Genomic DNA, 23,987 nt, shown 5'->3' on the forward strand with positions numbered 1-23,987 from the left:
TCTTCTTCTTCTCCTCCTCCTCCTCCTCCTCCTCCTCCTCCTCCTCCTCCTCCTCCTTCTCCTTCTTCTTCTTCTTCTCTGTTTAATAATTGAAGGAAAGGCTGGAATTTGTTCCAGGTGAACCTGGCTTTGTCCTAAGCCTTCAAGTTCCAAGAAGACAGAAGTGAAAGGTGACTTCGGAATTAGGCAATGCGGCAAGCTGATATGTCAGAGGGCAAAGTCTGCTTTGTGACAGAAACAGGGGACAGCAGGTGGCACTTGAGTGAGCCTGCAGTTCCCACAAGACACACCGATCTCCGCCGTCATTTCTTCCTGTGTCCTTACCTGGGAACAAGTCCGGGCCTTCCTTGAAGTCCACTTGTCTGTGGCGCTCTCTTTGTTCTACACTCGCTGGAATGATTCTACTTACTTGTCTTTTCCATTTGTGTTCATGAACATGAGCTTTGCAAGGGAGAGTTGAACATCTGTGCATAGAACACATGAGCAAGATGTAATATGAATTGTTTTAAATACTTGGCTACACTCAACCATAAATCTTTAGAGACCAAGTGCTTTTGGAGAATATGAGTAGATACTGGTTTATTTTTTTTTTTTGTAGTTGTTTATTTGTTTCTTGGATAACTTCGGTCATTTCTTCTATGGCCCTTGGTTCTATCAAAATTTCAAAAATTTGTGTGTGTGTGTGTGTGTGTGTGTGTGTGTGTGTGTGTATTCCCAGGGATCAAACCTGGGACCTCTGGTGCACTAGTCGAGCACTGTAACACAGAGCTAACATTTCCTCCCTTTTGGTAGGTTATAATTTCTCTCCTCTTTGTTTACGGATTCACCTACCTTACCAGGATACTTCGTATGTGTAGCTATGGTGCGCACGGCATGGATGACTGGATTCCGAGTGGAGGGAAGACAGGGGACAGCAGGTGGCACTGATGGCCACCTATCAGTGGCCATGTTCAACTGATAGCCCGTGCATTCTTCGTGGGGTTTCTGGGAAGGTTTGGACTCCTCTTCTCATACACACGGCCCCAGGCTTTGAGGCTTTGATCTAATCACCATGTCACTTGCTCAGCCATGGAGAGAGATGGATGAAACATTTTCTTCCTTAAATGGTCAGCAAAGACTTTCCAGTTGGGAATAACTGGAAGTAAGAACATTGGTTTTGGGGAATCGTCTCCCAATAGGCCGAAAGTCACACCAAGTACAAGACATCTGTTGCTGTAGCTGCCGGGACCTGGGGCCGCTCTCACTAAGCTGTTTCCAACACCAGTGAGCGCTGGGTGTTGTTTGCACAAACACCAGGCAAACCCAGTCTTTCTACACCCGCAGGATTTATTTGCAGAGACACAGGCATTTTTTCCAGGGTAGCTGCCAAAGGTCTCCTGAGCCCTTTCATTTCACCTGGGCCACCCCACAGGGGGCTTTGCAAACAGCGCCCTTTCCTCTGCCAGGGTAGGGTGCCTGTGCATTCTGTTTCTGTGTGTGATGGTGCCTTGCTCTCTAAGCTGCCCACTCCAGGGTTCTGAGCTCAGAAAATAGCTGTAGGGAGACAAAGGCTGTGGGTCGCTGCGTCCTCTGTGTTCCTCAAAGTCTGAGTGTCCTCACTTTGGAATCTGGAGTGGGTTAGAATGTAGTTCTGAGTCACAACTTAACATGCACTGGCAAGATGACAAAAGCTACCGGCCATAAGAGAAGGAGCGCTAACTAACTGTGGTTTGCACAAATTCTGTGCCAGGCTCACGCAGTTCCTATGACATAATCTCTCTTTGGAAGGTTTGATGGAACCCACATGCTATTGTGTAGCTTAATTTTCACTGATCACGAAAGATCACGTATGCAACCTAGTGAGTACTGGGCCATTATCGCTTAGTGGACAAATCTTTAGAGATAGTTCCATACGACCTACCTATTTAATTTCATGAGCACACGACAAGGTATCACATTTATTATTTATCATGTGTGTGTTTATGTGTGCCGTGATGATATAGGTCAGTGGACTGCCTGTGAACGTGGGGTTTTTCCTTCTGCCTTGTGGATTTCAGAAATAGAACTTGGGTCTTTGTGCTTGATGGCAAGCACCTTTGCCCTCTGAGCCACCTTGCCAGTCCTCACGCACACATTCCACACAGAGATCTTTTATGTTATCCAGGAGGTCCTTATTTCGAGCAAGAGAAGTGCTTTACCAGAGAACTTTTTAAGTTCTTTGGTATGATAATGAAAATGGTTCTGTTAAGAGGTTTGACCTGAGAGTCCCAGAATCAATAAGGCATTGCTCTAGAGTTCTGGAACAATCCCCTGAGACTTAGCCTAATGCTGGGACTGGAGAGATGGCTCCATGAATAAGAGTAAGAGCCATCATTCATGATGACCCGAATTCCCGTTCTAGCACCCTGTGAAGCCTGCTGTGTCAATGCACATGGCACTGTGCCCCTGGAACCCCAGGAGCTTGCCGGCCCCATCCTTGTTCCAGGTTCAGTGAGAGACCCCGACTCAAGGGAATCAAGGTAGAGGGTGAGAGAGCAGGACACCTGATGTCCCTCCTCCTCTGACCTCTGCACACAAACGTGTGAATCCACTGCACACATTCACACACACACACATGTACATACAAACGTGTGAATCCACTGCACACATTCACACACACATGTACATACAAACGTGTGAATCCACTGCAGACATTCACACACACATGTACATACAAATGTGTGAATCCACTGCACACATTCACACACACATGTACATACAAACGTGTGAATCCACTGCACCCATTCACACACATGTACATACAAATGTGTGAATCCACTGCACACATTCACACACACATGTACATACAAAAGTGAATGCACACACGCATGCACATGCACACACTCACGTGCATTTACATGCATATTTACACACACACACACACACACTTCTTTGCTGCTAATTGTTACTCCTGACTGGTGGCGAAGGGGTCTCATCCTGACAGGTCCATGACTAGAGACATTGAGGAAATCAGTTCTGGGGGAGTGAGAAGAAAAGCTGGAGGTGGAGGCTGGGCAAGGTACAAGGTACAGCCTCTAGCAATTAAGACCAATCAGCCTTAAGTGGGTGGGAGAAGCCTATCCAGTTCGTTGCCACTCAGGCAGGAGACTTGGGACCTCGTGTGAAGACAGCAAGCCTTTATTTGTGCCTGTCACATCTCAGCAGTAGACTGATGGCAAGAGAGGCAGAGTCCTTGATCTCTTAACTCTTGCTTTACTAAACAGTCTGTCCCTGTTTGTGTGGGGGGCGGGCAGGAAACGCTAGCACCCAGTGCTTGGCAGTGGGCCAAGATGTTTACTGAAGGGAGGATAGTCAGACACAGAGACAGGTCCAGCCACACTTAGCCACCTTCGGAAATTTGCTCTTGCCTTGCTTGCTCTTTGGCCTAAATTTCTCATGAGAAACAAAAACGTTATAAAGAAAAAAGTATGGTTTTTTTTTCTGTGCCTATGAGTGCTTTGGTGGAAGCCAGCAAACTGACTGTATAGGACTCTAACCACCCTATCTAGCTTTGAAGGCTATCTAACCTAGCTCTCCTGGGACGCTGGAGGGTTGGAATTGAGGGAAAGTAGGCAGGCAGGGTTTCCCTCAAATTGAATTGAATTTTCGTTTCAAAAGTAACCAGTGGGTTTTGGCCCCAGGGCATTTCTCCCTCCTGGTGATGTATGTCTTTTGTACATTTTATAATTCTCATAGTTACCAGCATGCTTTTAGACATGCTTCCCTTGCATTTTATGATTGAGTGTGAATGTGATTGCTCACAGCACACCAAGAATCTCAGACACGGGGAAGGCTTGAGTTAGGCTGTGAATTCAAAGCCAACCTGGGCTACTTCCCTAGGGAGGCTCTTTCTCAGAGAAACAAAATATCTGTAGACCCTAATGTACGGCATTTTCTTTAGATTACCAAAGACTTTAAAACACTTAAAAAAAAACAGTCTGTATTCGTCATGCACAGTGCTGGACATCATGAAGAGAACTTATTTCTGAATGAGCTGGACCTTGGGTCCATCTCCTGTCTTCTTTACCTTCGCTTTCCCCCATTCTGTTTTCCTGTTGGTCACCTTTCCGCTCAGTCTCCCCACTGCTTCCAACTGTCTGAACGTGTTGGTATGTATCTATGTAAAATCAGTCTCCACACAGGAGCACAGGCATGTGCAGTTAGATAGGTTCATGGGACTCTGATTTGGGATATCTATGTCCTGCTCAGCTGTGCGTTGGTGAAGCCTCTACAAATATATGTGGAATTTTAATTGATAGCTTGAAGGTATGCCCAACCCTTTGACATCACCAAACATCAATGTCATCTGGAGAGTTCACAAGTTGCTGAAAAAATAATCACTAAGAAAAAAAATCTCATAACGTTTAAAGTGAGTTTAGGGTCTGTGTTGGGCATCAGTTGAAGACATCCTTAGTCATGGGAAGGCTGGACACACTTGCATGGAAAACTTGTAAATTTTAAAATGAATAGATTATATTTTTACCAGCTTGTCAATCATGTGTACTCCAGTAGGAACTGGGTCCTAGCGTCCCTCAAGAAATGTGTGCTGTGAAGTTCGGGTCTGAAGGGTTATATCAGGGTTGGGGACAGTGGTCTGCTTGATTCTAAGATAATGCCAGCAGACAATTGGTCATCACAGGAAAACTTTGAGACCAGTTCTTTAGATTTATTTTTATTGTTTTGTTTGTTTGTTTGTTTTTCAAGACAGGGTTTCTCCATAGCTTTGGAGCCTGTCCTGGAACTAGCTCTTGTAGACCAGTATGGCCTCCAACTCACAGATATTGGCCTGCCTCTGCCTCCTGAGTGCTGGGATTAAAGGCATGTGCCACCATCAGCCAGAAATTTTCATTGTTTTTAATTATGCGTATGCACTTCATGTGCCTGCAGTACCTTAGGTGGCCAGAAGGGAGGCATCAGATCCCTAGGAGTTGGAATTACAGGTGGTTGTGAGCCATCCAGCATGGATGCTTAGAACCGAATGTAGGTTCTTTGCAAGAGCTCTCAACCCCAGAACCGTGTAGCCCCAGAAGCATTGCTTCAATTAACTCCTGTGCCAGAAAGCATTTCTGCCGGCTCTCACTTGCTTGAGCAACTGTGGATTATCTGGACAGCTCCACGTATGGCAGTGGAAGCTTGCTATATGACTCTGAGCTTCCTTCTAAGAAGAGCGGGTGGGAGATGAGTGATTCTATTTGCTCTGTTCTGGGGATGAATATTTTGGCAGGAGAAACAAAGGCTCGCCCTTTTGCACACTTTAGCTAGGAAAACTATAAGTTTGTGCTGTCAAGAAAGAACCCAAAGAAGAAAACCACTATTATTGTTTGGATAAAGTTATAATATCACATTGACTGCACGTAACCTTGTACAACTGTGCCAATGAAATTGTAAAAATAAGATGGAATTGTCTTGATTGAAGCAAAAGTAAGAGAGACCCGAGGGGCAGAGGTGGTCTGTAGTAATGAGCCAAGCAGTAAGGGAAGGAGAGGAGACACTAGTTGGCCTCAGGCTAATTCTTCTGATTCTTGATAAAGAAAGATCTAGGCTACTTTTAGTTGTTGTAGCAAATACCAGAGGCCAGAAATTTCATTAAGATACAAAGGGGTTTATTTAATTCATGATTTTGAACAAATTGGGTAGTTCCAGCCACTGGTTCACCCCAGCAAAGCCTTCAATGTGAACGGAGGGAACACAATGCGAAGAGCCCTTTCTAATAAGGTAGGGCAGGAACTTACCAGGGCCCCTGCATTACGCCCTTCCTATGATGAAGGTTCCCCGTCCCAGCCCCCATGACCTAGTGGCCTTCTATGGCGTCCCATCTCTTAAAGATCCTTCCCTTCTTACTGCCATACTCTTGGTACCTGAAACTTTGTTGAGCATCCTCAAACTGCGTCCAAGCCAAACAAGTGTATGATACTGTTTTTAAAAGCAAAGTTAACACATGCCATCTTCTAAAGCCCTGTGCCACACACAGCAGCAGGAGAAATGCTGCCAATAATGTCTGAAGGAACATTTTAGGAAGCTGTTGGAGTTTTCCTCCCTTTAACAGTCGGACTAACATAAGCACGTGCACCCCGTGCTTAAAAACTTGTTATTCTGTGACCGTGAAGACCATCTTTTCTATTTCTAATTGACGTCAGCAGGGTAAGGGCTAAGGTTAACTTGGAAGCCCCCCTCACCCAAGGACAGATGACTTCCTGGAATGCTGGGCTGCAGTCTCGTGTTTTCAATTCAGTCAACAAGGTTGGCTGCCCCACCTGCGCAGGACGTGCTTGATAACACCGAGGCAGAAGACACAAGATACATTGGCAGGAAATAGGTTGGGATATATGCTTACCCCTGATTGGACGAAGGCAGGAAGTCCCATAGCCTTGTGGGAATTTGCTTTTACAAGCATCCGACTGACCTAAAACGGGGGCCATTTCTCAGGGAATCCCAGGTATGGACCTGGCGGTGTTCATCTTCCTGGTCAGTACTGAAGAGAGCTCACTGTAATCGGATAATCGTGGTGATTCTCAGGTTTAACTGTAGCAATTGCCAACTTAAAGGGTTTCTATACACTTCAACTTAAATCTTTGTGTGTGTGTTTTCATGTGTGTTAAGTATGCACACACGCATAGAGGTCAAAGGGCAAACTTGCGTGTAGCTCAGAGGACAACTTCAGGTACAGGTCCTTATTTTTCATTTTGTTTGAGACCAGGTCTTGTTTGCCTCTGAGTACCCGTAGACTATCTGGTCTGTGTACCCCAGTACTAGCTGGCCTTAATCCTCAATCTATCTGGTCTTCATTGTCAGGCTAGCTGGCTTACAAGCTTCCCAGAGGCTCCTGCCTTCACCCTTCCAATATTTCACTCTAAGAGTGCTGGGATTAAAGACTCCTGCTTTATATGTGCTTTATATGTGGCTATAGCTGAGTTCTGGGCCTCCACCATCTCAGGTCCTGTCACTCACACAGCAAGTGTTTACCCAGAAGTCACCTCCCCAGGGTGAACTACTTTTTCCTCTTCCCTCAAGTTGAGGGGTACCAAAGTTAAATCCAAGTGAGAGGTTCTAAAAAAACAAGCCATTCCAGCAGGCATGGTCTGGAGGAATGCTGGGCTGCATGAGCGAAAACAGCAATGGAAGGAAAGCTACGACTTGTTAACAGTCAGATGGAAGCCTCCGAGGTCCAAAAACAAAATGTCACACGTTTTCAGAAAAAAAAAAAAATCACATGACATGAGCTTGTAATGTATATTTTATTTTGCACAAGCTTGCATATATACTGCACATACATTCAGTTCAGGAGAGGATGGAAGGCACACAAGGCAGTTGACTACTGCACCCTTTAGTGGTACAAAGCAAACGGTCCAAGTTCGGAGAATATAGAAAAGCTTCAAACACACAACGGAAACCCTCCCCGCCCTCCCCATGACAACATTGTCCTTTTTTTTCCTTGTTTTAAAATTTAGTAGCTGCCAAACTAAATTGATTTACTTTTTACTTTAAAATCAATTGTCTACGGCACCTTTTTTTTCTTTTGAAGATGGACAGGGAGTCTCACTGTTTTATCCTATCAATTAATATTACAGTACATCCTTGGTAATACAAAATTGTACACCTTCATCAAATAAATTAGGATAAATTAAACCAATAAATTATGCAGTCTTCAGAACAATAGACAATAACAAAATGCACAATTGAAATTGCCTCTAGCTAAAAAAAAAATCAAAAATGACTTTATCAGTTCAGTTATTGTACTATATTCAAACCAAAGGGTCTTTATTACAAAAAGAGCTTCATAATGCTATTTACAACATATTGCTAAATCATATAAAGGCAGTGTTTGTCACGGTTTATACTATATACACATGAGAAATGGCTGGGACAATGTTGGGGGAAGCTGTGACCTTTGACCCTTCTTGGGAGCTGAGACCAACTCCAAATACATCATTTTTCCTAAGTCTAAATTTGAAGTGGCAATATACAATTTTAAAATGCTTTATTCCCTCATACGCAGAGGAATTTGTTGTTAAAAAAAATATCTAGTAAATCCATTTCCACAAAGGCAGGCCTGCCATTTGCCTGCCTGTTCGCGTTGTGTGCACACCAGGAGGGTGTCTGATTTGAGAGCGAGCTCAGTCGAGAAGACTCAAAGTCCACGAGCTTCCACATAGTCTTAGAAGGGTCCTTCAAAAGGACGCGGAGATTAAACACCACCGTGAACCCCAGCTCTGAGGATGAAAATTTTAGTTTTACTTTTTAGGTGGTTTGAAACCAGCTGCGCCACAGAGGCAAAGGTGCGCTACCTCGCACGTGACACGGAAGTGCGATGCGGTGGCGCACGTACCAACCATTGTGTTTTCCAAGGGGAGCCTTTGAAAACAGGGCTGTAATCTACAGACACAGAGTTTACACCAGGAGGAAACGGTTGTGCTGTTCACACCAGGAATACTCTGTAACATACACAGCAACGGTGTTCGTGTCCGTACACACGTTGCTGCTCCAGGGAACATCGGCAAACCGCAAACTGCTCTTTGATTGATTTATGGTCACTTTGGGGGTGCAGTCTATGTTTAGTTCCCTCCCGAAACTCTGTAAGTAGTCGATATTAACCTGCATGTGTGTGTGGATGTGGGGGACAACTTACTAAATGTCTTCATGTACACAGAAAAGAAATGTCACAGATTTACAGAGACGCCATTACCCTTGCCTTTGACATCTGATAGAGACTATTGTGTTTTGCAAGTAGAGAACAGGGTTTTTGAGAATGCTTTCAACTGCCTGTAGTTACTGTAGTGTCCCTAATAAATTCAACAGATGCTGTGATACTGTAGGTATTTATTAAAATCTCATGTCTTACGGAACAACGGCCATGAGGTTAAATATTTACATTTCCTTATAAAAGTTCCCCTTTGCTTTAGTGTTTCTGTTTTGACATTTTAAAATTTTTTTTAAATGATATTCACCCATATTCCTAGCACAGTAACAAGGATTTCTTCAAACATAAAACACTTCAATTAAGTAACACTCGGAGGCACAAAGCAAACTTCAGGAATATGGGGGAGAACAGTTACTGAAGTAATTACTACATCCTAACATCTTCCACATATTTTTACCATTTAATGCAAAACATCTCCATTGAACAGCCAGAGAGACGGTAAGAAGTCAATGTTGTGTTGTTGCAAATAGAACATTCTTCTCACGAAACATAACAAATGCCAGAAATAAGCTCTGAAGTCTAGATAGGGAAAGGTAAGCTTTCCACCTCACACGCATACATATGTATATTTTTACATGTGTGTGCCCGTGTGTTTGCACCCACACCTCCGCACACACATTGCACATGGTATGAAATATTGCTTCTATAGTGCTTCTCATTAGGCTAAGAAAAACAAGAGTTACACCACAGTTACAAAAAAAAAAAAAAAAAAAAAACAAAAAAAAACTGGCTTCTACAAGAATCTCCAAAACTCGAATGCTGCTCAAACAATTGAGGAAAAAAATAATTTGCGGTGTATCAAACTGTTCTAAAAATTTCTCTTCTTCAAAAACATTATTCTCCCGCTTCATTTTAAAAAGACGCAAAATATGCATAGCTATCAACATTATGTCAAACAGCCAGGAAAAAATGTAGTGTTTATTGCAGCTGCAGTACTGGAAATAAAGTAAAAAGAGATGAGACAGAGAGCCACAGAAGGCACAAGAACAGTTGTACTGGTGGGGAAAGAACTGGTATTCTGAAGGATTCTGAAAAATCCCCGCGCTGGTGCATTTTAGATCTAGGCACAGACTTATCACCTTGAGTGTACGCGCAAAAATAATATAGGGTTAGCATAAAAGACGTGAAGATATGGAATTGCAACAGACTTTAGAGTTGGTCCCCACTCTCCCACTGTGAAAAGTCAACTTTCTCCTGTGCACAAAAAAGAAAAGTTTCACTTGGTGAGAGCTGAGTCAAGATTTGAAAGGTAGTAGGTTTTGTTACTGTTATTGTTTTATTTAAAGACTAACTGCTTGATAGGAGCATTGGAGACAGGCTTGTGTGATTTTACCGCTGTACTGGAGGATGCATGGCCTGATGGCTGTATTGGGAGCAACCACCTCAATGCAAAGTCACGGACACCTGCTTCCAATATAGGGCTGAGTCTGTCCTCAGACTGCCAGTGTGAAGTCACCTCCAGCCGTAATGAACACTGAGGGGAGTCTAGGTACATAAGGGCACCAACAGTCAGCAGAACATACACATTGTTTTTGCTAAATTTGCTTATTTCAATTAGAAAGGCAGAAGAAAACAATATTTTAAAAATCCAAGTCTAGAATCAATATTCATTTGCCCCAGATTGTGAAGATACCTAGAAATCTGTCTACCCAGCTGACTACCCAGCAGCTTTGCCTTTGACCTTGCGAAGGGTGACATGGTGGGGATCCGACTGGCCTGTGACTCGGAACAGCCAGGACCCTGCTGGGCCCTTGCAGGAACCTTCCAGACAAAGCAAGCCAAAGACTTCCATAATTTTTACTGACTGGGTTCCTGATTCTGTCGTTTGACTTTTAGCATTTATTTTAGTGGTATGGTTGGTTACATGGGCTTCTTGTTTCTAAAGACACCCAGAAAAATAAGCAATACACTCTTAACAATTTTATATGCCTCTCTGGGTGCGTGAGCACTAGGCGATGCCATTGTAGTGAATGAATAGCATTGGCCATAATTGTTCATGCTCTGTCCTCATTGCTAGGGCCTTCTGGCCTCCTGGAAGATGCCGGGCCTCGCAGAGCTCCACTGTTTAGCTTAAAGTCAGCAGGTTTTCAGGCTTTGTGCTGACAATAATTGTGTTCGTACATTCCTGTCCATCAGCAGAATTTATAAATGATGTTGAATTACAGCGATCCAGCCAGCTAGACAGGCACAAGGGCTGACCTGCATCCTCCAAAGTCAAATGCTGATTTTTACTTTAAAAAAAATTAATGAAAAACGGCATTTCTGTTCTTTATGTTTTAAATGCCAGATCTGTTACTGTGTTGCTTTTAGAGTCTGTCTATCAAATTATCTAAGGGGAAGAAGGGGCCTGGACCACACTATTAGAGTGGACAGTGCTGTTCACAGCATCTGTACACAAAAATCCAGCAAAGAAAGCAAGTGTGAATGGTACCCAGCATTTTAAATGCAAGCATAGGGCATGGTATGTCATCAAAAATGGGGCGGGGGAGCCATTTGAGAATGGGGAAAATAGCAGCTAGCTTTCTCAGTATGCTGAAATTGTGTCTTCTTAGGTAACCCCAAACTAACCTATTGTATTCTTCTCACACTTTGGTCAACATTATCTGTCGCTTTAAGATATTATACCCAAAGTGAAGAGAGAGACGGCCATCCTGGCATACTCATGTAAAGGAGCAATTCCTGGGTGGTGTCCTCACACAATGTGAAGGTCGGGTCCACCAGCAACTGTCAACACGCTCCAAGAGTAGGCAAGGATTTCATGGCCAGTGGCATTTCTGAATTCCTTACTATAGAAAGGTATCCAGAATTAGTGTTTTAGGAGAGAAACAAAAAGGGTTAAACAGCAACAGCAATGCATATGAAGTTGAGCAAAGGAATACATGTGAAAGGTACATGCCTTTTAATACCTGAAGCAAAATAAATAGGAAATGAAGACAAAGTACAGGGTCTTCTCTAAGTCAACACCTCTGAGCACACGTCCCGAGCACATGTCCCACCAAGAGCCCGTTACAAAGTTTACAGGGACAGCTGGTCCACCCGCACAGATTTCCAGTCTCATCTCCAGAGACTCGGTTTTGTAAAAATTTAGTCTGGGGTGTATGCCATTTCTCTTAGAAAAGACTTGGTGATGATGACCATTCTAAACATCTGTCCTTTGAGGGTACTTTTGAGTGTGAGCTGCCCAGCTGCCGCTGGCATCTGTGAAAACATGTAAGAAAAAGTTACTTATGAGGCTCAAATTAAACAGGGTATTCCAGTGTGTGAAGTGCTTTCCTTGAGTTCTCTCAGAACTTCTTAACCCTAGAAACAAGAGACACGGCACAGGGTAGGGGTGGGGGGGGCGGTCTGGGTGTGTGCTGTGTCCTAGTCAGGGTTCTGCTCTGCTGGTGGCCTTTTACAATAGGCTTCCAGGTGAGCAGAGTGTCCTTGGCTCTTGTAGACTTTACACAGGCTGACATTCCCTTTTCCTGAAAATCAACCCAACCTCAAGTCTCCAAATATTAAGGGCCTTGGGCAAAAGTAACTAAAGGCGAAGAAGGAAGGTACCCATCCCCCTGTAGTGGGGAAAATTAAAACAACCCAGAGGGGATGAGCAGGAACCACCAGCTGATATCACGACACACCCATGCCTCCCCCACACACAGATAGGAAATAAAAATCTAGACACACAGAAGTTAGACATCCAAGGGGGACTTCTTCTATTCATACATTCAAAAGAGTTGTTGCAATCTCTACTCGTGAAGGAGTTCTTGGAGGCAGTTCGGGGATTTGAAAATCTCAGGAACTTCACTATCCAGCTTGCAGATGACCTTGTATATGGCCTTCTTCCAGGAAGGGTCAACATCTTTGCCTGCGATGATGGCATTGAAAAACTCCCGTAATGTGATCTGCGCAACTTCCAGGAACCTCTCTGGAACCTGCTGATACAGGGAGAGCACGGTATTAATAAAGTTTTCAGTTTCAAGTCTGCAGTTCTTCAAAGGAAACTGAGCTAACTCCGTGCCCTCAGAGAGGGGCTTTAGACGGCACCTGCATGTTCTAAAAATGGCCAGCCTCTATTCTCTTGTGCAGGGTTGTTATATATAGCAGCATTGTGATAGACGGCGCTGCTCCACGGATTTCGGGAGAGAGCCTTGTGCTGAGGATAGACACAGGCCCACCAGCACCAGGGCGTCACTGTGAACACCACTGCAGAGAGAGGAGGCCCACAGCCTCATGGAGGTGGGAAGATCACTCTAGAACAAACTTGCCAACTCCTTTTTCGGAATTTTTTTCCTTTCTCCTTTTGACTTCCATTATGAAAGAAAAAAATGTGTTCTCACAGTTGAATAATAAATGCTGGGCATCTATGTAAACTAAAGGCCTATTGTCAATGAAGAAACTCTGAAGACAGTACCATAAATGGTAAGATCACAACACAAAGTCCTGAGATGTGATCTCCAAATTCCTATGTTTTGCTTGGACTTGTTCCTTAGACAGTGGGTTGTGTAACTGGTTACTGTTGTACAAACTAATACTTACCAGGTGTTAGTTGTGAGAGGCACCATGCTACATCTCATACTAAACACCATTCCCTTCTTCCAACCTCAGTGTAAGACGCTATCTCAATTATACACCGCGAAAACTAAGGCAGGGACAGATCCAAAGGGTCACTCAAGGTCATCCCAAGATTATCATTCCCCAAATCTTTTTGGAATTTCTCTTTGTCACGCCTTTGCTTCCACAGAAATGAGTATATGTGAGCTTTCTGTCTGTATCTCTTACACATTGATTGGACAGTCTGAGCTCTTGATTGTGAAAAGGAACACTTAATATTCTTCAACAGTAACTCACAGAAGAACATGATGGATTCACAAAATAATTACATGAAGTCATAATTTTTCCAGTACATATTAGTGAGCCCTCATAGATATACCACGAAAAACCTTCACCACAGTTCAGAAATGCCAGTTACTGAAACAACAAGGAGATCATTGTCCTATAAGCACCTTCAATACCTTCCTCTTGGTCTTTTCTCAACAAGTGTAATGGGCATGTACATGGGTCATACATGTATTAACATTCATATATGGATGGCAGATGACACAAAAAACTAAAAATCACTGGATGTCCCTGGATTTCAAGTTTCAAATTGGACAAAGTAGCGCATTGCTTCCAATAGCAAGTCAAATGTTTTTTAGGGAAATCTAGTAATTTCCCAGAAAAAAAAAGTGAAACACTCCCAACATGGAGTCTAGAAAAGGAAAGCACCAACTATAGTGTCCCACATCTTTAATCCCACCCAGCACTTGGATCTCTGTGAGTTCCAGGCCAGCCAGAGCGACACTGAGACCCGTCTCAGAAATAAAGAGGAGAGTACTGAGCAATCTCTCCCAAAGGCGTTTCCCCTGGTCTGTCAGGACAGAGCACAGAGCTGACTGGAAGAACACGGAGGACCTCCTGCTCCCTGGCTGGGCAAACAACAGTCTGCTAAGAACTCCCACAGCTCCCCCACAGATTCCCACGGAAGCACCTGCACACTCGCGGATTTCCTGGAGGGAGCATCGCGTTCCCACCCAGTGACAAGTCATAGCAAATGGGCCTTACTGAGAGAGGACACATGGCTGGGGCACAGGTCTGCAGCCAAATACTACAGGAGCAAAGATCACTGGTGCCAAGCAATGTGCTCGCACTGGCTGCTGGCAACAGAACCTCCATGGAAAATTGTGTTTCTCAGACAACAAACCCAGGACTCCAGGAGAGAGAAGCTGAGAGACACAGGTATGAGCTCTAGAGAAAGAGGGTAAGCCCGAAGTCCCCTCCGCTCCAAGGACTCCCATCCCCCACCCCCAACGCACACACAGTCAGGAGCAAGGACACGGGCCTTGTGAAAACTGTTGGGAGCAAAGCTGTCTGGGTACCTCGAGGAAAGCACAAGCCCTGGAGGAGGGAGGGTGATTTAAGGACTTTGAGAGGACAGCGGGACTTCAGAGATGGAGCCAAGTCTGTACTCACTTTCTCAGTGCCCGTGAGCCTTAGCTTAGAGCAGTGGTTCTCAACCTTCCTAAGGCTGAGACCCTTTAGTACAGTTCCTCATGTCGGGGTGACCCCCCAACCACAAAATTACTTTCCTTGCTACTTCGTAACAGTAATTTTACTACTGTTATGAATCATAATGTAAATATTTCTCCTTTCCCATGTTCTTTTTGGGATCACGACCCATAGGTTGAGACCTGCTGGATTAGTGGTCTGTTTTAAACATCCATTTCTTGAGCTCATCCCACCAGCCGGCCTGTGACAGATTTTGTATTGTGTCTGGCTTTTCACTTCCTTGTAACTGGTTTCAGCGTCCTCATCACAAGGTGTCTTTGCCTGAGGAGCCCAGGTCTCTCTTCCTTCACCTACACGGTCAGTGGCAGGCCTTTTTATAACTATTCCGCGAACACTGTTGTCATTAACAAGAAGACCTCCCCTCTCTGCTTTCTCCCATAATGCTCTGCAGTCTCCTGACATCCCGCCCCCTCCCTCCCCGCCCAGTGCTTTGAGGAAAGGAAGCCCAGGGCTGAGTACAGCTCCATGCTACAGTATTTCCTGGCCTGTGCGAGGTGCTGGGTTTGATCATCATTATCACTATCAAGACCAAAAAAGAAACAACTTTATGAACATTTTCAGCAATATGGGTCTCGGAAACTATCATTTTATAGGTTAAAAAAAAAAAACCTAGGAGATTTTCCGAGATAGAGTAATCATGGGATAAAGATGCTCGTCAACTGTGCGAGCCAAGGCATCTTTCTACTAGAACATGCTGGATGCTAAAACTTCATCTTTTGGCTCTGCATGGCCATGAACGCAGCAAATAGTCCAAGAAGATGGTCTTGACCTTCAGATCCTCCTGCCTCCTCCCTTCCTGGGTGCTGCGATGGCAGACCTGTACCCCTAGCCTGGCTTTAATGATTTTATCAAGGCGGGTTGACTCACTGTAGGCAACAGATTCCTGTTTGTCTACAACTTCAGAAAACCATCCCCAGGGAGCCTGTGACTTTAATGTAAACAAAAGTGGGCACAGATAGTGAGTTGTTGGCTGGTTATTGGGAATGGGTACCTTTCACATGCACAAATGAAGCAACTTGCTAACTTACTGCCTGCTCTGGGCAGTGTGCACGCAGGACTGCGCTGGGTGAAAGGTTTCTTGGAGATCCTCTGGTACCGGAGCAGCTCTCTTTTGTTGGTGGCTCCAGGGCTAGTGTGGGTTAGCAACTGCTATTCTCAGAGAGTGCCGGGGGATTCCACCCACAGGTAGAGACCTCACCCACGGAAACAGGGAGCCTTGGCTCTCTGATCGGAACCTTTCTCCACCTTTATTTGTGGAATAAACTAACATCTTCCTGATATTTGGGGGGACATTGGGGTTCAGGATTAGGAATGTGATATTGCCCATATTTTGTGCATCTCCTCACAACTAATGGCTTTCCAATCACTAATAAACATCTGCAGAGAAGCCCTTAGCGACAAGTAATCCCTTATCTAGGTTTCTTTTAATAGAACCCAACAATCTCTACAATGAACCCTCCAGTCTCTCTCCTCAGCATCAGGTGCAACAGTCAATCAAGTCACTGGAATGCAAGACAATGCAGGCTGCTGGGGGCGGGGGAGGGGGGAGGCCAGGCCTTTGGACATGCCACAGGGGAAAAACAAAAGGCTTCCAAAGTCTTTGGCAGAGTGAGGAGGCTATTGTGGGAGCTGCTTGGCCAGGAGTTCTTCAGGAGGGGAGAATGGAAACTTTGCTTTGATAAAAAGGCATCCTGGCCGAGGAGCCTCACCCCCAAACGGGCTTGCCTTGACATTTAGAGAACACACTGGTAATGAGGTACTTGAATACAGTGGTCACTCTAAAGGGAGCTGGCCAACAAGCATCTATCAATTCCATCCTGATGATTGGCTCTTGCTTATTGATCAGAGTGAGCCAGTGGCTCCTGGGTTTCAGGAGGATGGGAGAAGGAGTTCACATCTGCTGGGTCCACAGCTGGGCAGCACACGCATGCAGTGGGGTGGATGAGTGGATGTTTCGCTGCTATCTGCTGCTTGTTCCTCCCTCCCTCCCTCCCACCCTCCCTCCCACCCTCCCTCCCTCCCTCTTTTCCTTCCTCCCTCCTCTCTGTCTCTCCCTCTCTCTCATCGGACTGAGTGGCAAAGACATCCCCCTCCCGTCTTCCTCCTCCTCTTCCCAGTTGCTTTACCTTCAAGGATGATTTGTTTTATTAAACTGGCTGTCCCTAGTCTCTGCAGTCCATAATGAAAGCCTGACATAGCAGGCTGCCTGCCTTCTGTGTCCTGCAGACACTCATCATAAGTGTCAGGACATACCAAGGTTAGCGGTCACTGGAAGTGTGCTCGCTGGCCCAAACCTTGCCAAACGCTCTTGGCAGCTGAATGAATGTCACAGAGAATAGAAGGGGAATGACAAAGGTTGAAAAGAAGACAGCCTCCCCTATTTTCTGGAGACAGAGAAGCTGAATTTTCACACCTCTGAAGCATCCACCAGTTCATTCATCGGCCTCTTGTGGGGGACCATAACCCTGCCCTTTGCTCAGGTCCCCGTGGACACTTCTCCACCCTTGATCCCCTTCAAAAACTGGCCCACTGGCCTCAACCCACCGGTGGGATCATCATTACTGAAATGGTTCGAAAACAAGCCAGGCATTGCCTCTCTCCCGAGCCCCTCCCAAGAACCACAGCCTAGTGGCCCATTCAGTCCATCAATAGATTCTGATCTTAGGAAGAAGACCTTTTTGACACTACCGTCTAAGCTATTCTTTCCCCTCAAACTTGAACATAAAAACGGAAGACGTGTGTAAGGATGGGCAGGAGTGGCTGAGGGGTGGGGAAAGGGCTCCCTGACGTGTATCTTGGTGAATTAGTTTGTGTGTGTGTTTTCTTTTTCTTCCTTCTCGACTTTTATTTTTTTAATACTATAAAAGGGCAATAAAATGCTGACTGCAGAAGACAATGTCAAGGAGAAAAGGGTGCTGGCATTTTGGATCCTCTTCACCGCTCGCCTTGGAGAGAGGGTTATTCTTGTCTCCGGCCTTTTGTCTGCATCTGCTGACGGCTTGCCGTAGCCAGCAGCATACTTGGACCGTTTTGTCACCTCCCAACATCACATGCATCAGCTGTTGGGCTTTTGTTCCGGGTATTGTAGAACTAATCCTCTGTGGCTGCTCTACTGTGCAGTAAATAAAACAGAACCCAGCTCCTCAGACCGCTCTGCATGAATATTTCAGACAGCTTTTTACAACTCGGGGACTCACCAAATCAAATAAATAAATAACTCCCACCCCCTAGCATCCCCAGCCCCTCCCCATTCACTAAAACAAACAAACAAAAAGCCTCAAACTCGCCCCAGATGCCCCCAAGTTACCCTGCATGGACGGCAGGGACTGGAGCCGGCAAACAATTGTGTCAGTGGAGTTGAAAAAAAGTGGTCTCAACTTAGGCGCTGCTGAATTCGTATTTACAAGGACAGCAAAACACATCTGAGGCTCAGGCTGGCTAAGCAGTTCTGAAAACCTGCAGGGCCTCCTGGGGGTGGGACTCAGTCTATACATGCAGAAGCCTATGCTTCCATAGGTTCATTCCATATGTGTGTGTGAGAGAGAGATGTATATATAGCCTTGTTAAACTGCTTTTATCGTTTCTGTGTGCAATTTTTTCCTTTCTCCTTATCTACAAGGGTTTAGAGCAAGATGCATGTACTTGCCATTCACCCCAGGGTACTCTTCCAAAATGTGTAAACCTGCATAGAGGTGTGGACATAAAATCAGACTCTAGAATGTTCTTTGAAACTCAATATACATCACGAACCCTCTGCAAGTATGAGTACTGTCCTAAGCAAGCGCAGCTAGGCTTTCCCGAATGCCTTCAGAAGAGTTCAGGAGAGAAAGGGCTTCGATGCACCCCACGCATGTACACACCTGGCACACAGAGGTCCCAGGAAAGAGACACGTACTGGACTTCTTTCCCAGCCGTTCACCCCGGTGGGCACATGATTCCTCTAAACAAACTCGCCATCCCTGCTGTTTGTTAAGTCAATATTGATCAAGGAGAAACCTGTCCCCTGGCAGCAGTGACGCAAGCTGGGGACGCGGACTGCATAGACGGAGTGGATGGATGTACTGCATAGACCGAGGGGACGAGATAGACAAACTCGGATGTTGCAGTTACTCTTCACAGAGATTATCAGGTAGAAAAGCAGTATAGATAGATGATTGGAGCTCCTTGCCTCTGTCTTGCTCACCCTAACTCTGCCAGGTGCAGAAAAGATAAGTCATGGGACTATGAAATACAGTCACAAGATGCCAGCCATGCATGCACTTAGGGTGTGCGGCCAGCCCAGCCTCCCAGGCCTTCCAGAAGACTAGAAGGTCCAGGATGCTAAGGGTAGCATCATCCTGGGAGTCTCTCCCAATAGCTTCTCCCTTCGGGGAATGTGCCTGTGTGGAAGGCACAAGAGACCATGTCCCAGTACGGTGTTGAGCAGAAACGTGAGAACGGTCTTCACACTTAGAAGAATCTCACTGTGGTTAATGTGCACGTGAAAGCGCGGTTCGAGGGACACTTTGAGGAGGTCCGCTTGGGTGACCGAGAAAGATGCTGTGTGGAACTCAAAGTCTCACCTGTGCTGTTGGGGGCTGGATGGAAGCAGGCTCTGCCCTGGGAAGGGCCAGTCTGGAGCATCTTTAGAGACATCTTTATGCATTAACCCCAAGTACCATCGTCTAAGAGTAAGGTGTCCTGTTTAGAGTTCTCACCAAAGGGCCAAACAGCATGCAAATGCTTAGGACACTCTATGTGCAGGAGGAGGGCAGCCACTAGGGTTACAGCACACTAGAGGGAGGTTTCCACAACAATTAAGAGTGGGCCTAAACCTCCCTCTGATGCTGCAGGGAACATTCAACTTTCAGGCACCTTGGAGGATTCAATTAATTTAATACTCATGTAATATGGGGCCCCAAGAGTGAGCCCACTTCCTAACTACACACTTAGCTACTTCAACACCTGAAGACTAAATACTCTCAGGAAATGTTTAAAAACACACACACACACACACACACACACACACACACACATACAGAGAAAAAGCCTGTGTTTCCTTGGTTTAAGCAAAAGAACACATGATATAATGGTCTGTGCCTTGTTTCCCCCAACACACCCTGCAACCCTACCCCCTTATATCTTAAAACAAAGCTACAAGAGAACAATGTTCCGTTGAGCAAAATTCAGTAGCATTCTGTAAACATTAATTTAAGAAAATCAATAGGCTCAGTGAGCTAAAGCCATATTACAAGATAAACTGGCCAGAGTGTCACTTTGTCAAATAGATTTTCCTTTTCCTTGGCTGGATAAAGACAGTTTCAAAACGGGGCAAACGTGTCGCAACCAAGGTTTGAAAAGTATGTGGCCTTCAAACAGCCTGTCTGTCCCTACTACAAAGCTGGGTAAACACACTTTCAAAATGATAAGATGGATTTGGTGTTCAAATTTTACACAAAGTAAACTTTCTCAGGTGAGGAAATGTTAAGTGTGTGTGTGTGTGTGTGTGTGTGTGTGTGTGTGTGAGAGAGAGAGAGAGAGAGGGGGGGGGGGGGGGGGGGGGGGGGAGGGCGCGAGCAGAGGGTGCCTTGGGAAGAGTTTCAGTTGATGTTTGACTTTTAAAAAGGAAAGGAAGAAAGAAATCTTTATTCATGCTGACCCCATGGGCAATAGGCCTTCTTGCCAAAATCCCAAAGCCAGACTCTCCAGTGAGCTGGGGATCAGAGGGTTCAGCTGGTGGAAGCTGCTCCCAGCCTACACTCATCAGGCAATGCCATGTTAATGTGGAGGGGCTGTGGGGGTTGAGGGACGACCCTGGCCCCAGGAAGGAACAGGAGCCACGGTTTACCCCAGAGCCCCCAGGCTTCTCTCTGCTAGATGCAAAGGTGATTAGGAAAGCTGGTCAAAGAGAAGCCTGTCCCTTTGTGTGTTCCCACAGCTCTGGGCTTCCTGTGGCGTTCTCTCAGGCAAGACCTGCGACCTGCTCCAACAGCACCCCTGCCTCTGTCAATGCCAAAGCCCTTAGAGTCTCCCAGAGGCCACTGTGGAAGGGAGCAGTCCCAGGGAGACCAAGAGGGAGGCGAGGGTCCCTGGAAAAGGATCAGAGGGAGGGACCTAGCTGGAGGGGGAGGGGTGGCAACACTGTGATTGACACATACTCCATCTGTACATCCCCCCCCTCACCACAACAGCAAAGAAACACCTGGGCATTTCCTTTTGTTTTCTTATCTGAAGTGTGGCTGCCTTTGAAAATTTAAATATTTAGAAAACTCAGAGCCCCACTATAAGATTTTGACACCTTTAAGATGTTGATAGCACACATACGCATCACAGACACAGGGCTCTAGAGGATAGCACCTTCAGTAGCTATGATTTCCGGGTCACAGAAAACATATCTTACCATCATTTCTTCCTGCTAACAATCCAGGCGTGCATTTTAAACTGCATACACATCCCATGGTCAACTCAGTGGACAGATAAGAAAATAATAATCTCATCTTTTCCACCCTCGCAGAAGAGTTGGTGCCAGCAACCCAGGAGCAGAATGAGTATGTCTTGAAATATTTTCCACACTTATTTTATTGGGGCTGAAATCCAGTCCTCGAATATACTTGAAATAGTCACTTCACATGCTCCTGCATGGGAGTCTTGAAGTGCTATGCTGGGAAACCATTTGTTGTGATTTGTGTGTGTGGGGTCTTCCTTCTCAAATTTTTCACCTATCTCAAAAGAGTGAGTCAGAGTTAGAATCGACAAAATAAAACAAACAGCAAGAAAGGGCACCGGAAACTGAAACCAAGTATCTCTTTCCATCTTCCAGAGGTGCTTCACAGAATCCTGAGATCTGAGACACCACGAGAAACACTCTGCTGAGGCTGCCCCTGTTAGGCTGTGGTGGTAAAGGCTAGACCAAGATGACTCCACCAAACAGCCATACGATTCTGTAGCTTCAGATACTGGAGGGATATCTCAGCCTACTTCGAGTTTTCAATAAGGAAAGTGGCCCCGGGCAGAAGTCCGCAACCTAGACAAAGGGTGGCTCTCAGATACACACACTTCCTTCTTACAACTGTTTAACAATACAAAAGGCATGCTTAGCACAGGCACTGTAAAAGAGAAACTAACTAGACAACTCCTGTTCAAAACCCGACTTGAAGTCTATCAGATTTCTAGATGCCAAATGCTCTTGCCTTACAAAATAATCTCATGGGCACACCAGATGTTCTTAGGGGGAGCTGGGCTTGACTCCCGGGTTCACCCTGCAATGTCTCACTGCTCCTCAGACATAGCTGAGGCTGTCCAGGTTCATGGGGAAGAGGTAATAGGGCATACATAGAGGCTGGGGTGGACGGGAGTACATCCTGCTCTGATCAGGAAACTGAGTATTTCCTAGGAGAAAAGGCTTCATGGAGCCTGGCAGAGACGCCTGCATGCTTCACGATACACCTCATCCCTTGCTTCCACCTTCAGATGGGAAATTGGGCACTGAAGCCCGCAGACCAGTCGCTCTGTAGGCTAACAAACTACACATCAAGGCAGCCTAGGGTATGTGCCCCTGGTGTCAAGACAAGCTAAGAGTTCTTGAGGTTAGCGTTCATGAAAATTACAAGCTGAGGTGGTTAAAGCAAACAGAGCCAAGCTCGGTACCATTCCTGGATAGAAGATTATCTAAAATCAACATGGCCTAATTCTCCGATGTAGTGCGAAGGGAAGGCTGGGCACAGGTAATCCGCAGTGACTCCTGTCCTGCTGGACAGTGCATTGTGTGATGGCTTGCAGCAGCAGCAGCAGCAGCAGCAGCAGCAGCCTTCCCATCACAAGCCAGCTCCGCTTAGACCAATATTAAACCTGGTCTGCTTGCTCTGTGCTCCTGTGCATGGAACAACATGAGCAACGTTCCTAGGAAGATCCTAGGTGCACTCACCCCAGCGAGTCTTTTCTTCTCAGTGACTAGATTACCTTGTATTAACACTCACCGACTACAGCAGATTTGAGTTGACCATGGCAAGGGAGCCTTAAAGAAACAGAAGTTGGGTATAACAGCCCTAAGAAGTGTGAAACACACAAATCCAGGAGGACTTGCTGCCTACCCACAACACAAGCACACATATGGAAATAATCCCATTGCTGGTCTTGATGACTGAGGGTCTTTCAATGGAAAAAAAAAACATCATGCCTTGCAGTAGAGGCAGAACACTGCAAACAGTGATCACTCTTCCTTGAAGGAGGGGAGGGATAGGATAGCGTGTTCAGGTGTTGAGGTCTGCAGGCCTCCCTGGTACACACAGACCCAACCACATGGTAGAAACCCAGGTGGAGAGCCCCACTACCATCTCACCCAATGGATGGCCAGGTCAACCAAGTGAGCAGCGAGAGCGGCTGTGCCAAGTCAGCCAATCAACTGTTTATCAATTTGAAAAATTAGTCTCTATCATCCCAATAAGGGAATTTCCTCATCTCCAAGGGTGCTGTTGAAATCTGGATCTGCGAAGGCGGCCTTGGGAGGGAAGGAAATGAGCACCCTGGAGACCCTCACTGAGTAATGAAGCTGGGCAGAGTCACATGGGTGCAAGTGGCCCCACGTGGATGCCATCTGGATTCCCAGGACCTCGGCACTCATAGCTCGTGGCTCTGAAGCACGGAAAGGGCTCCAGGGGCTTCTGTGAGAGAGTGCAGGATGCCCTCTACTCTGCAGTCACGGCACTGCGGTGCTAGAGCAAGGCTGTGTCTACTCATGTCCCTTTCCAGGTGAGCTTAGCAGTGCCCAGGGGAGGCGGGCATGGCCACAGCCTGAACCTGCGGCTCTTCTTCCTGCAGCCTTCTCGGAGTCCCCAGGCAGTCCCGGGATGGCAGTGCCTTCACGGCCAGGACTGGGCAAGGCAGGAAAAACCACCTTCTTTCTGAAAACTAGTTTTGCATTGATTAGTTGACCCAGTTCTGAGAAGGGCTGTTTGGTGACTGCTAAGGGTCAGGAAGAAGTGATGCAATAATTGGTTACTGATGATGTAGCAATGATGAGGTTCTGTGTAATATGTGTCTGTATGTGTACATATGTGTCTGTATGTGTACACATGTTCTGTATGTGTACATATGTGTCTGTATGTGCATGTGTGCTTCGTGTGCGCACATATGTGTCTGTATGTGTACATATGTGTCTGTATGTGTACATGTGTTCTGTATGTGTACATATGTGTCTGTATGT

The 23,987-nt window shown here is 45.8% G+C and overlaps 1 protein-coding gene across 10 annotated transcripts in view; it reads right to left on the reverse strand.

The window, feature by feature from the left end:
* Positions 1-7,234: 7,234 nt before the first annotated feature.
* The window catches only part of Prox1 (prospero homeobox 1), a 55,397-nt gene continuing 38,644 nt past the window's right edge, over positions 7,235-23,987 (reverse strand). For 8 of the 10 annotated variants that reach the window (XM_050148197.1, XM_050148199.1, XM_050148195.1 and 5 more), the window contains one exon: positions 7,235-12,636. In XM_050148197.1, the coding sequence (XP_050004154.1) occupies positions 12,448-12,636 (189 nt within the window). In that variant the 3' untranslated portion in view covers positions 7,235-12,447. The remainder of the gene's footprint in view (positions 12,637-23,987) is intronic. The other 2 variants (XM_050148200.1, XM_050148201.1) reach the window with 2 other exon arrangements.

The sequence above is a fragment of the Alexandromys fortis genome, unplaced genomic scaffold, assembly GCF_014885135.2.
Source record: "Alexandromys fortis isolate MF-2015 unplaced genomic scaffold, M_Fortis_MF-2015_v1.1 scaffold_62, whole genome shotgun sequence".
Lineage (NCBI taxonomy): Eukaryota > Metazoa > Chordata > Mammalia > Rodentia > Cricetidae > Alexandromys > Alexandromys fortis.